The sequence below is a fragment of the Haliotis cracherodii genome, unplaced genomic scaffold (assembly GCF_022045235.1).
Source record: "Haliotis cracherodii isolate W230 unplaced genomic scaffold, xgHalCrac1.p SCAF_3, whole genome shotgun sequence".
In the NCBI taxonomy this organism is placed as follows: domain Eukaryota; kingdom Metazoa; phylum Mollusca; class Gastropoda; order Lepetellida; family Haliotidae; genus Haliotis; species Haliotis cracherodii.
Genome location: NW_027266286.1, coordinates 48,033,414 through 48,047,943, shown reverse-complemented (window position 1 = coordinate 48,047,943; position 14,530 = coordinate 48,033,414). Strand labels below are relative to the sequence as shown.

At 39.4% G+C, this 14,530-nt stretch overlaps 1 protein-coding gene across 1 annotated transcript; it reads left to right on the top strand.

Annotated features, from left to right (window-relative positions):
* Positions 1–2,630: 2,630 nt before the first annotated feature.
* LOC139475486 (uncharacterized) lies at positions 2,631–9,224 on the top strand. Its single transcript, XM_071258687.1, has 6 exons — positions 2,631–2,634; positions 4,405–4,567; positions 5,619–5,731; positions 6,378–6,474; positions 8,355–8,467; positions 8,847–9,224. Exons 1-6 carry the CDS (start codon positions 2,631–2,633, stop codon positions 8,921–8,923), a joined length of 567 nt encoding a protein of 188 aa, XP_071114788.1. The 3' UTR covers positions 8,924–9,224.
* The last annotated feature ends 5,306 nt before the right edge of the window (positions 9,225–14,530 follow it).

The following is a 14,530-nucleotide window of genomic DNA, read 5'->3' as shown; positions in this document are numbered from 1 at the left end:
CCTATAAATAAGGAGGTTATTCTCTGAATCCTCCATGGGCGTGCACATAATTATGTACATAACGACTGGCAATTGCAGCTTATTGTAGACAATTGTATGGCTGCGTTGTAGTTCTAACCTTGACCTTGAACTGTACTGGCGCCAGGTCAGCACTCAGTGAATACTTCTACAATATGTTTTTAAGAGTATGATTAAAACAAATTTGATTTTAAACTTTTACAAATTAATAAAAATATTTTTTCGCTCAATACACAACTGATCATTGGGTAACTTAGGCAGCTTATTTTTGAAAATCATTAAATTTGCATTTTGTCGGCACAAATTTACATTTCTTGGAAGGGGTCTTGTTGTTGCAAATTTCTTAACCCAATCATCACTGAAACAATTTAGTTTTACACGTAATTACTCATCCACATATTAATTTTTACAAGTTGTTGCAGGAATGATTTAAATAGACATTATCAAATTTAAGAACAGTTCTTTCAATTTTCGATTTCATTAAAAAACTAACTGGGTTTATGTTTACCGCTCAGTGTATAATCTTTTATCTCACTGATTTAAAACATACAATTTTTTTATCTGTAAAGAAAACAAATAATAAAATGTATTTTGGAGGGGAGAAAGGGGTGGGTTGGAGCACAGCACCTTGCGATGAAACCTAATTCCTACTTCAAATGATCAAATTATACAAAATATTAACGTAAATGTATGTTAAAACAATGTCGATATGAATATGTCAAATTTGACATTTGAAACCAATTTGGAAAATAAATACAAGTGACATACGATGACCCTACATACGTTTAAGAAAGATGATTTTCAATAGAAGTAAAGGGTATACTACGAGTACCACAAACTATACCGATACGACACTCGTGCTAAAAACCTTCACTTTCACTCACACATACTTTCATTCAAAACGTACGACAGTCGTTGATCCATCATCGCCTTCGGAAATGGGTCAGAAATATGCACCAGTCAGACTAGTATTTGGAACTATGAGCTCCAGGATTCGATGAAACAAAATCATCCAAGTCACCCAGCCTGACCATCCGCAATCATGGCTGATTTGAACTAATGCTCCTGGGTATCACGGTATGGGTCAGGGTGGATATATACCTTGCTTCTTGTTTATCGACTGCATATAATATCAAACATGTGAGAGGGCACGGGTGGCCCAGTCGTCTAAGGCGCCGCGATTCGCTGTGCAGAGTTGCGTTCCTTGGGCACGCCGGAAACCTATGATTGTGGGTTCGAATTCCGGTTCGCCCCGATTATGTTACTAGGTTTGCCACCATACCCATGCTCGTGGGTTTCACCGGAGTGGTAAACGTCTGAGATCTGCATCACTTCGGGCTTTCTTCCCACAATAAGCTGACACGCCGTGATATAACTGGAAAACTGTTAAAAGCGGCGTTAAACCCAACTCACTCCCTACAACACGTGAAGACGGTTTCATCCATTGGTGAATGGACCTGTGCATAGTTCTCAAGCCAAAGCACCCTTGTTTCCGGAGACATCCGGTGATAAATATCAACGTTTACGCCAACCCCGAATATACGTCCTACTCAAACCACTATAAACTTTGTGAATGCAATACATAACACTGAACGCTATGTATAAATGAATCAGAGCACGGTTTTGGGATACGATGCAGTGTGTATTCGAAAGGATAAATACAGGCAGAGGGGAGAAAGAGGGACCAGGGCCCACTTGCACAAAACGATCTTAGCGCTAAGACTATTGTAAGCCTATGTTAAAGTATTGGAGTTAAGATCATCTTAGCGCTAAGATCGCTTTGTGCAAGTGGACCCTGGAGAGACAGCGAGGGAGGTTTATACTAAGACAATAACCGTTAGCGTAGTTAGAGAGATACCGAGGAAGTCGAATCATCGTGAGTGAGTATGGTTTTACGCCGCTTTTAGCAATATTCCAGCAATATCACGTCGGGGAACACCAGAACTGGACTTCACATTTTGTACCTATGTAGCGAATCGAACCCTGGTTCTCGGCGTGTCGAGTGAACGCTTTAACCTCTAGATTACACTAGATATCACTGCTACATGGTGTTTCTTCTTCATCTTTGTTTGTGTGTTAATATATTTGTTGTTTAACGCTGCATTCAACTCGAAATAGCCTCTCGTACTCCTTGCACCTGAAACGATCTGATGTCGCATTCAGCTATATTCAGGCTCTGTGACAGCGGTCTGTAAATAATCGAATCTGGACCAGACAATCCAACGATTGATATCATGAGCATCGATCAACGGAACTTGGATACGATGACACGTATCAACCAAGTCAGAGAGCCTGACCACACGGCCCCGTTGATCTTCTCTTACGACAAGCATGTGTTGCTGAAGACCAATTCTATCACGGATCTTCACGGGTCATCTTCTTCATGAAGTCCGCAACGTGGTGAATTGAATGGCTTCAGTGAATAAATTTATCAATTTTAATATATATGTTAAAACGCAGCAGTCATCATACATAGATGATATATATGTTAAGAGAATGTTTTCTCCGTTAAGTATACATCCCAAATAAGTTTGAAACAATCCCCGTGAGAGCGTGAATCTCGTGCAGCGCCAGTTCGGATTTCAGAGTCACGTGATTGAAAGGAACGAGGGATGGGCAAGTTCGCAGTCCGAGATCCGGTCTCAAAGTCTGAGCACTGTGAAAACAAATCACTTGACACGATGATTCAGTCAACAACAATTGTTCCTGTTCATACGAGGAGTGTAACATCAACAATTGATGCACACGTTCTAGATTAACATTTATTCCAAGATATATAGGTATCTTATAATTATTTAAAAATATATATCTACAAAATACAAACTCAGACCAATGCTTATTCTAGACGTGCCAGATCATTCTAGACATGAGTTTGATTCGAGTTTTAATTTATTCTTAAGGGTCTGACAGACAGACTACATCCATTCCACAACGACCATTTAAAATATTCAAGTTCAATACGGAACTTAAATTAAGTCAGAGTTTTCCATACTGTCGGATTTAGTCACAATTATCAATTTACACAGATCTCATTATATTATCTTCAACTGCATATTTGTCCGTGCCAGTATGAGCGTTGAAGTCACTCCCTAACACAACAGCTACATCACCAAGTTGGTGGAAAATAGCCAAAATCTAGAAACATAGACAACTCACATGTTAGTCATGATACCACGATGAGTTCACTGTATGGATGTGTACGCATCCTATCAGTAAGTATCTAGAAGTGAGTGTTATGTAAAATGATATACAGTTATCACAAATATTGAAAAGGTTATGTTTTGCTTGTTTGTTGTTTAAAGCCGCACTCAGCAATAATTCAGTTTTATGACGGCGGTCTGTAAACAATCGAATCTGAACAAGACAATCCAGTGATTGACTTCATGAGCATCGATCCCCGCAATTGGGATACGATGAAATCGAAAGTCAGCGAGCCTGACCACCAGAAACCGTTAGTCGCCTCTTACGACAAGCATAGTCGCCTCTTACACCATCATGACCTTCACATGGTAAGCTTCATCCAAACGCATCCGGTTTAAATGTAACTTCAAATGCCACAGGCAAACGACCATTCAGAATCAATAACAAAAACAACAGGTCACCGGGTAGCTTACTGGTGATAGCTTTCGCCAGTCACGCTGGATCACGCTAACATCATGATCGAACATATCGACAACCCTAAATAACGTGAACCCTACAAATAATGCAGTAATAAGCTTTTCTAGATATGGACAAGGTACCGTGCATTTTGTGGATATGTACGATTGTTTTTAATGTCTTTGCTATCTCCGCACTCGCATAACAGGACCCGTGAAGATCCGTGGTAGAATAGGTTTTCACAACCTATGCTTGCCGTTAAAGACGACTATGTTTGTCTAAAGAGGCGACTAACGGGATCGGGTGGTCAGGCTCGCTGACTTGTTTAATTCATGTCAATTCCAATTGCATAGATCGATGCTCATGATATCAATCACTGGACTGTCTGGTTCAAACTCAATTATTTACAACTGGAATATTGCTGAGTGCGGCGTTAAACAACACACAGACAGTCACGGGGATGGTCGTGTTCCATTCCCCGCATGGGTACATTGTGTGAAGCCGATATAGTACTCATACGTTCACAAACAGGTTAAACATGCTCATTATTTATTATAACTGCACAACAGTTACAAAGATTATAATGTCACCGTTGCACCCTGAGCATTGCCTTCAATATATCCAGAAGAATGCTCAGCACCTTGCACAGGCACAGGTGTAATTATAATGTGATTTTTTTCGGTAATGGGGAAAAATGTTCCACCTGTTTTATCAGCATATGTTTCATAGATATTCCTGTCAGGTAAGAATGTCTACATTCCTCCGCTACACGTTTCCTTGTCCTGATAGGTGGTGGTGCTGCTGGTGGAGCTGGTGCCGGTGCTGCTGGTGGAGCTGGTGCCGGTGCTGATGGTGGTGCTGGTGGAGCTTGTGACTTTCAAGCTGTTTTGGATTGTTCAGATATACTTACAAGAACCCAGGGAGGTGAACCAGACATGTCAAAGTTATGCAGGTGAAGCAACTGAAAAAAACATATCTGACCACAGTCCCCCCTGGTTTCGCTGTCCTGCTGTCAGTGCTTCCTAGATCCACTGTCCCTGTTGTCGTTTGTACTCCCTAGATCCACTGTCCCTGTTGTCGTCTGTACTCCCTAGATCCACTGTCCCTGTTGTCAGCATCCCTGGATCCACTGTCCTTGTTGTCAGTATCCCTGGATCCACTGTCCCTGTTGTCAGCATCCTTGGATCCACTGTCCCTGTTGTCAGTATCCCTGGATCCACTGTCCCTGTTGTCAGTATCTCTGGATCCACTGTCCCTGTTGTCAGTACCCCTGGATCCGCTGTCCTGTTGTCAGTATCCCTGGATCCACTGTCCCTGTTGTCGTCTGTACTCCCTAGATCCACTGTCCCTGTTGTCAGTATCTCTGGATCCGCTGTCCTGTTGTCAGTATCCCTGGATCCACTGTCCCTGTTGTCGTCTGTACTCCCTAGATCCACTGTCCCTGTTGTCAGTATCCCTGGGTCCGCTGTCCTGTTGTCAGTGCTCCCTAGATCCACTGTCCCTGTTATCAGTACCCACTCACCCACTGTCCTTGTTATCAGTACCCACTCACCCACTGTCCCTGTTATCAGTATCCACTCACCCACTGTCCCTGTTATCAGTACCCACTCACCCACTGTCCATGTTAGCAGTACCCACTCACCCACTGTCCCTGTTAGCATTACCCACTCACCCACTGTCCCTGTTATCAGTACCCACTCATCCACTGTCACTGTTATCAGTACCCACTCACCAACTGTCCCTGTTAGCAGTACCGACTCACCCTGTGTCCATGTTGCCCACTTACCAGTTTATAACGTAATCTGATGTCATGATCTAAACGTGTTAGAAATGATAAAAATCCAGTAATGATTGACTTTAGGATCGGACATGCTGGCCTCGTATCAAAACATATTCTGTGTATAAGATTTAAGCAAGTTGGTTACATAATTATCTACTAGTATCCCACTGTAGGAAATATGCTTTATAAATCTAACATGTTTGCCAATGTCTTTATCTTACAGCGTCTTCGGTGAGTACAGAGGTTGTTTAGCTGCTCAGCCAAACTGTAATACCTCTGCTCAACTCAAAACTTTGGACGATGTTGCGAAGCAATATAATTTGGACCTAACTGCCTGTGAGTATTACATTACATCACCATCGCAAGGAATTATAATGACATGTTGATGAAATGTCGCGTTTTCACAAAACTCAGTTTGTCCATATGCATATGATGTGTTTCTTGTTTCTTGTTTGAAGAACTGTCCAAGCTGCTTGGAACTTTAGAAATGGAATTTTAACCTTTTGTCATAACATAATAAAAAGAATAAATACAAGAGACTGTGGTGCTGGTTGAGCAAACGTTAATGCAAGAAGCATAACAAAACACGATACATGGAAAATACTTTGGAGAGTTAACAAAACCCATTAACTAAAGTAACTAGAGTTACCTTCCCATGTTAAACATCCTCCTAAGACTGCCAATGTGTGATACATACGAGATTGGTAAAAGCTTTGATCAGAACTGGAGCACAATGTTACGACCAGGCAAAAATGAGTTGGCATATGTCAAATGAGAGTTGTCACTCATTGGACGCCACAAGCACTTTTTAGCATCCATTCATATAATTGTCACAGCTCGTTTGCCTTTTAGGCCAAGTGGAATCTGTTTCGGGGGATAATCGAGACTGGTTACCCTCTGGCGTTGACATTTTATATGGATTGTATGGTAGGGGTGAAAATATTCATGCGGTCATGACCTACATGTCCCGTACTTCTCATAGGTGACCAGAATACTTGCGACTTCCAGAGCGTCATGAAATGCTCAGAGATAATGCAAGCACACGAGGGAGGATCACAAGACAAGGACACAATATGCAGGTAAAATATCTAAACAAACTCAACAACTGTCGCAGTTAGTGGCAATGACTAGCCCTCTTTCATCAGCATCATCTTGCCCCCTACAGCAACAGTCCACACTTAGCATCCATGTTTGCGTCATCAGCTAACTATTTTTTCTACCAAAAGCTTCACAGTGGCCTATTGGTGCCACTTTTTTAAACTTCTCGTTATTTCAATAATTTGTTTATTTTCTCGAAATTTCGATTTTTCGATACAACTATTACATTTTCGATATTTCAATCTTTTTCTAGTTACTTTTGATGTTTGTGTCGTAATTTTTACTAATTTCAAGTTTATTTCCCAAACTCGAAATATCGAGTTTTTCTCGTTGCTTTAATTATTTTCTCGTTATTTCAATAATTATTTTCGTTACATCGAGGTTTATCTTAAAAGTTTATCTTAAAAACTCGAAATTTCGAATTTCTTCTCGTTATTTCAATTATTTTTTCGTAATTTCGATTATTTCAAAATAAACATGAAAGAACTTTGTACCAAATTCGGATAGCCGGGAGAAAAATGGGCCATCATGGGCGTCCAAAATCTGAGCAATGAACTCCTATACCTAAGACGTTCGGACTCCACCCCCGGCTGGGAAAAATGTGGCCACACTATTTTGCGATTCGAAGGCGGTGGTACTGGTAGATTATCTACCCCACAAAACGGAAATGACAGGTCAATATAATGCCAACGTTATTGTCTGAATTGAGGAGTGGAGTTCTGCTGTTGCAAGACACTGAAAACCACAGCGGCACAGACTGTTATAAAGGAGTATGGCTTTGAACACTTCCGTCATCCCCACCACAGTCAAGATCTTGTCCCGACAGACTATTATTTCCTGATGTCTCTTGCAGATGGCGATGCCTTGAGGACTTCAAGTGTTCCTCATTTTTGTATGACCATGGAAAGCGCTTTTTCGCTTGAATTTATTATTCTGTATTTAAATTGTAGAATCTATGGAATAGCCTTCATGTTTTGATTGTTATGCGTGACATTTTACATTCTTGATTTATAGAATTAACACCTAACATGGGCTTTGTGTAAGGAGATCCGTGAAGATCCGGGGTAGATTAGGTCTTCAGCAACCCATGCATGCCGTAAAAGGCGGCTAAGCTTGTCATAAGAGGCGACTAACAGGATCGGGTGGTCAGGCCCGCTGACTTGGTTGATGCATGTCATCGTATCCCAATTGCGTGGATCGATGCTCATGATGTCAATGACTGGATTGTCTGGTCCAGACTCGATTATTTACAGACCGCCGTCATATAGCTGGCATATTGCTGAGTGTGGCGTTAAACAACACATAAACAAACAAACTTTATGTAAGGAAGTGTGTTGAGGATAAAATCTTACATACTGAAGTTGGATGAAGAACTTAACTTGAATTATTGCCTGTGTATAAACAGTTATACCTTACTTTATGGATTTGCATACAGAAGTACATGTATGTTGAGAATGATATGTATACTACTCAAGAGAAGTGAAAGAACACCCCGGGGCGGTCGGGTATCCTAGTGGTTAAAGCGTTAGCTCGTCACGCCGAAGACCCGGATTCGATTCCCGACATGGTTACAATGTGTGAAGCCCATTTCTGGTGTTCCCCTGCCGTGATATTTCTGGAATATTGCTAAAAGCGACGTAAAGCCATACTCACTCACTCACTCACTGAAAGAACACCCAATTCTTCCATATTACTATAGTGAATCTGTCGTCCTTCCTTTGAGTCGTATACAATATTGTTACCCTTTGCAGATGTATTTAGCATATCCATCTTGGTCTGCATAATGAACTATTTCAAGTGAATATACACTTTGTATTGAGAAGTCTTATACTTTCTAACGTCTTGCATATTCTCCTCACAGAGTCTTCGGTCAGTACAAAGGTTGTCTTTCGGAACAGAAAAACTGTGATACTTCTACGGGCTTGAAACTTCTAGAAGATAGCATGAAGGAAATCGGAATTGATCTAAACACCTGTAAGTATTAATTTATGTTGACTTCCCAAGGTTTAATACCATTTTATCAACCATAGAAACATGTACATGGTGTATAGATGTCTAGGTAAATATAAGCCTGCTTTTCCAACAGCCATATGGGGAACGATGCTAATATTTGTATGACACGTATCACATGCACATAAATAGATAAACTATATCCACTGAAGCATTATATGTGTCTTTGGTGAATTTATCTTTGCCAACGGCTATTCTGTTACTTATAATGTATGAAAAATTGTGGAACAGTCATAAAGTCATGCATTTTTGTAATTGCCAGATGCATGTAGATCAGCTGCCGACTGTATATATGTTGCACGTCTGAATCATGTTCATGTGAACTTAACCCTCTATCTTACAGGTTCCTCCGCTGGGATGGTTCAAGTGTCCATTGCCTGTGTCCTCCTGGCCCTCATTGCGTCCTTCTTTACGCGATAATTACACCCACTGAGTGCCTTAGTCAACTTTTGCTGTGTCCTTCCATGTCACTTCCATATATGTTAGTCAACATACTTTCTATGTCAGTGATCAGTTAAACTGCTTCTACTCAACAAAGTAACGTTGTCGAAATGTATATCAGCATACACTAGCATAAACCGATACACAATAATTACATCCACTGAGTGTCTAAGTCAACTTTTTCTTGTCACTTCCATTATTGTTATTCCACATGTTCACAATGTCACTTCACAGTTTTTGTACTAAACTCACACTAACGGTCTCTAAATGTCAGCATACACCGAAATAAATCATCTTTTTTATATGAATGTGTTTCTCTTGTGTTTATGTGTATAAGTTTGATATGTGTATGTATTTGAACAATGATAGCCAAATTTTATAAAGGCTTAATTCCCTCTGTATCCAACGTTGTGCCATAAATGGCGATTAAAGGATGACAAATGTCACCTTCTTCAGACAGCATTTATAAGACTGTTCTTCTAAGTGTTGACTGAGTGAGTGAGTATGGTCTTACGCCACTTTCAGCAATATTCCAGTCATATCCTGGGACACCAAAAATGGGCTTCACACATTGTACCCATGTCAGGAATCGAACCAGGGTCTTCGGCGTGACGAGCGAACGCTTTAACCACTAGGCTACCCGACCTCTATTGTGTGTTGAATGTGTGACAGGAATGTTCCGGTGTATTGTAAGCCAGTGATATAACTATGAGCAAGGATTCTCGCCATTGGGGCACGATGACGCACAATCAGCCACGTGACTGATAAAGTAGTGGAATGCTAGGGTCTGTTCTCCTCTCGGACTCCACGCGTCAACCATTAAGTAGATTGAATATTGTTTAAAAGGCAAGTATAGTGAACAAAATTATTGCGATCGTGTTGCGAATATCAATTGTCGCAGCTATATGAAGTCAATTCCCAAGAGATCGTAGAACGTATTTAAATGTCTATGTGTAATTGTCGAAATCACACGCTTCGTAATCAGAATCCCAAACAAAACTATTTGAGGGCGCGATTTAAGCCACCGGCGCAACGGTGCAGCAATGTGTGACAATTGTCTTCATTGTCTGATATTTTGGCCGCCTTGTGATGCTCGGTAGCATAACGGATGCGTCAGGAATCGGTCAATCTGAAAGTGTTGTTATTTCTGTTAAGTCTACAAAAGATAACATTGCCTACATTGCTGAATGTGTGAAACGATGTTTCATCTTGTCATTGTGAATAATTAAAATAACATCTAATGTCTGTAACGATCTTTTTAAGGCTAACATCCTATTTGGGGACCATAAACTTCCTACCTGTCCAGCTTTGTTTATTTATATAGACAAATACTACACTCATTCTCGTTAGATACCATTTTTACGAAACGAGTGGTCATTCTATGGTTTTTGACCACGCTTTCTCTCCATAGAAAGTTCACGAGTTTCGTAAAAATGTTAACTAACGAGAATGAGTGTGGTATTTTATTTATTACCGACGTTATATACATGTTCAAGTGTAAAAACATAACACCTTTCGTTCGTTGACAGACAAAACTGAAAATGGTTGCAAAATCTGGTTGCGCATGAATTACTGGCATATGCCCAAATATGGGCATTGTTGACATTTCTGTGCATAAGCATTAACAATATGCGCCTGCAGTTGTGTTTGCAAACAAAGCAGCACCGACGTTAAAGATCCTTTTGGAAGAATTTCTTCAAGTAATGGTAATTCAAGCGCCATGTTGTTAGTACGCAGGACACCTATAAGAAAATTTGAAAAGTCACATTAGCGCCGCGCTTTGAATTTCGAACCAACAGTCGGTCACTCGCACTGCCGGGGTCCCGTCAGTGCAATCAAAATGGTTCGGTTTGTTTGATCTATCAGCTGAATTTATACCATGTCCGTACCAGTTTGGAACAGGGAAATCAGAGTTTTCGTCAAACACATTCATGTTAACTGCACCACCCTATACTGATCATGAAGACGTGAAAATCAACAAAGTCCAGTCTGCTTGCATGTCAGTGACAGCTTCGAACGATCGAAGGGCAAGGTCACCACCGGAATAAGAAAGACAACCGTGATCTACTCACACATTTTATGCTGGAGAATGTTATTGTTCACATTTGGGATATTTTGGGCCACATAATCAGAAGCCAGGCACACTTCTGACATCGAATAATTTGTATCGGTATTGTTCACTTTGTTTCGTGCAGTCGTCAACAACTCCCGAAACAGTGCCACAAAATACGTTTCGAAGGGGGCACTGATGGCACAACCGGATCACCCCAAGCAAGTCTAGATATATGTCCATATAGTTTAAACTGACTTGTGACTATCGGGTGTGACTATCTTGTTTGGTTTAATAGAGTGTTAGTAAATATCTCTCGCTCTCATGAGATTGCTTCCGTTCTGCCTTGAATTTGCAAAATGAATGACGTTTCGCGATTTTTTTATGAATGAAAAAAGTAGTCCCGGTGTGACAGCGGTCATGGTTATCCAATCAAAAAGAATAAAACAAGGTCACCCTTGTACGACACACGTGTGACATACGGATTTAGTATCTTGCCACCTGTATCTTCACCACGTTGGTAATAATGTTTAACATACACCCGTACCTCCAGCATTCGTTTACTTTAAAATATCAAATAAACAATTGATAACAAGAATGTGCACTGTATAAAATATTGTATTATCACATTTAACATTTCCATTTACATAATTCACAGTCCACAGATGTGAAACAACATTGTGATAATCGTTAACCGGTTTCTGGCTGGCAAGAAGTTGTCTCTTCTCCTTCTTAGGGGTAAAAGAGGTTTCTTTGGAAGCATAACCAATGAATGGAAGGTTGACGTCTGGTCGTAATCGATCCCTCTTAGAATTGGGAATAAACTGTACATGAACCTGATAAAACTGTCTCCTGTCTGTAATTCCTTTTATGGCCCAAATCGTACTAAATGATTATTTATATGTTCACTCACTCATTGATATAAAATCTATAAGATTTTAAGGAGCGTCATACGATTCTTGGATAAAGGGTGTTAGCAGGGTTATAGGCCTAGTGTAAACATTCAAGGCCTAAGATACGGTTTCAAAAGGTTTTATGGTAGACATGCAGTGGATATTTCCAAATTTGACGCATCAGTGACGTATCAGGCCCGATGTAGTTCTCAATTTTGACTTTACCATACGTTCCTGTATTGTTTCAATTGAACAATTGACTTTGCCTTTGCATGTGTTTATGACGTGCCCAATCGAATCTGTTTCGGCAGACAGTCGAGAGTGATTATTCTCTGGCGTTGACATTTTAAACTTAATCAGTCGTAATCTTACAACCGTACAGAGATGTCTTATAATTATGGAAAATGATTTTTAGTCGCTTTGTCTAAGTAGCTGTTTGCATGCCATGTATTGTCCATATATATGTCATCAGTAAATATTTCCTCGCATCGAAAGATCTGCCGTATAAACAATTCCAAGTCGTACTAGGTTTATATTTGACGTAACCCGAAGGGATTAGATGTAAATATTTCAGAACCAGGAATTTGGCTTACGTCCCAACACCTGCTTTCTTGCCTTTTTCTGCTTTTCTCTGACCCTTAACAACCGAGTACACATCCCACAGGCAGAGTGAACAACCTTTCCTTTCATCGAGGATACAGACAACGATTCACCAGCGCTCACGTAGGATAGTCCATAATATATCATTGCTCTGGTTAAGTAATCGGTAACTGCCCCTTACATGACGGTGCTGTACTTTGCCATTTATTTACTACGTGTACGTCATACCTGGTACGTCCTGGCGGTCGACACACAGCCAGGTCATATAGTTCATGAATGTATACTAATCCCATAAATACTCTATTTACACTCAACCTATTAATGATATATTTACACACAACCTATAAATGATATATTTACACTAGACCAATCTTGCCAAGTTTACATTCTTTGCTCTTAAAGTGAGGAGCAAGCAGTTGTCCATTATATAAACTACTAATTCTACCACCATATGTATATGGTCTCAGATACCCTTGTACTGATATGTATTGATATTACTACCTGCACTTGTGGCGCAACATGTTTGAATGCTTGAATATATATTGTAAAATGGGCCTGTGGCCTGATTTACTGAAATAAATCACTACTACTACTACTACTACTACTAGACCTATAAACGACGAAATTACACTTTGCCTATCAATGATATATTAATACTAAACCTATAAATGACATATTTACACTTATCTTAAATTGACAAATTTACACTATACCTATAAATGATATATTTACACTAGACCTATAAATGACGAAATTACACTTTGCCTATCAATGATATATTGATACTAAACCTGTAAATGACATATTTACACTTATCTTAAAATGACAAATTTACACTATACCTATAAATGATATATTTACACTAGACCTGTAAATGACGAAATTACACTCTGCCTATCAAAGATATATTAATACTAAACCTATAAATGACATATTTACACTTATCTTAAAATGACAAATTTAAACTATACCTTTAAATGATAAAGTTACACTAAACCTTTAAATGACATATTTTCACTAAACCTAAAATTTGTATATTTACACTAAATCTATTAGAAATCTATTTACACTATTTATAAATGATATAAAAGATCTATTGATGATCTATTTCCACCTAGTCTATCAATGATATTTTTACAATAATATATAAATGATATGTTGACACTCAAACTTAATGATCTTTTTATACTTAATATATTCAGAGTATACTTACACTCAATTATGAACTTGTTCTATAATATCATGTTTGCGATTACATGTTTACGCTTTAGCGATAGAAAATATAGAAGTTCTCTACCTATCCACGAAATTTGTGTACGTATAGAGTTTAATATATCATTGAATCACAATGAAAACCATGCATTTACGATAAACCTTTTTCTGTCCTATTAATATTTGGGGCGGTCGAGTAGCCTAGTGGTTAAAGCGTTCGCTCGTCACGCCGAAGACCCGGGTTCGAATCCCGACATGGGTACAATGTGTGAAGCCCATTTCTGGTGTCCCCCGCCTTGATATTGCTGGAATATTGCTAAAAGCGGCGTAAAACCAAACTCACTCACTATTAATATTGAAACTGAGGAACTCTATATAGCTACTCTAAACCTTTCAACCATACATCTGTGTGCATACATCCTGAGAAGTTATTGGATGTCGAAGTCTATCATAACGTTTTAAAGATACGAGAATCTGTTATAAAAGGTCAGGGAGAGTCCATTAAACTAAATAGTATGAACTATCGTTTGTGGTGTAATCCTTTCCACATACACCAGCAGGCCTTATCCGAGTTGTATCATACCATACCAATGTATATATCATTGAGTTAGTGATTCAGTTTGAAACACCGCTTCGAACTATATTCCATATTAATTTCGAAGTGACAGCCGAATAGTGGGGAACATTATTAGAAGTTAAAGAACACCCGATACTTTCATATTACTATAGTTAATCTGTCCATGGCATAAAGCGGATTTTAACTAACTTTTGAGTAGTATCAAAAATAGCGCTGACGGTCGACCATTAACACTTTGGTTAAACCAATAACCA

Bases quoted from the DNA above. Each gene is read 5' to 3' on its own strand.
- LOC139475486 (XM_071258687.1), top strand. The intron at 4,568-5,618 runs GTGAAGCAACTG...TTTATCTTACAG, and splicing joins GACATGTCAAAGTTATGCAG to CGTCTTCGGTGAGTACAGAG. The intron at 5,732-6,377 runs GTGAGTATTACA...TACTTCTCATAG, and splicing joins TAATTTGGACCTAACTGCCT to GTGACCAGAATACTTGCGAC.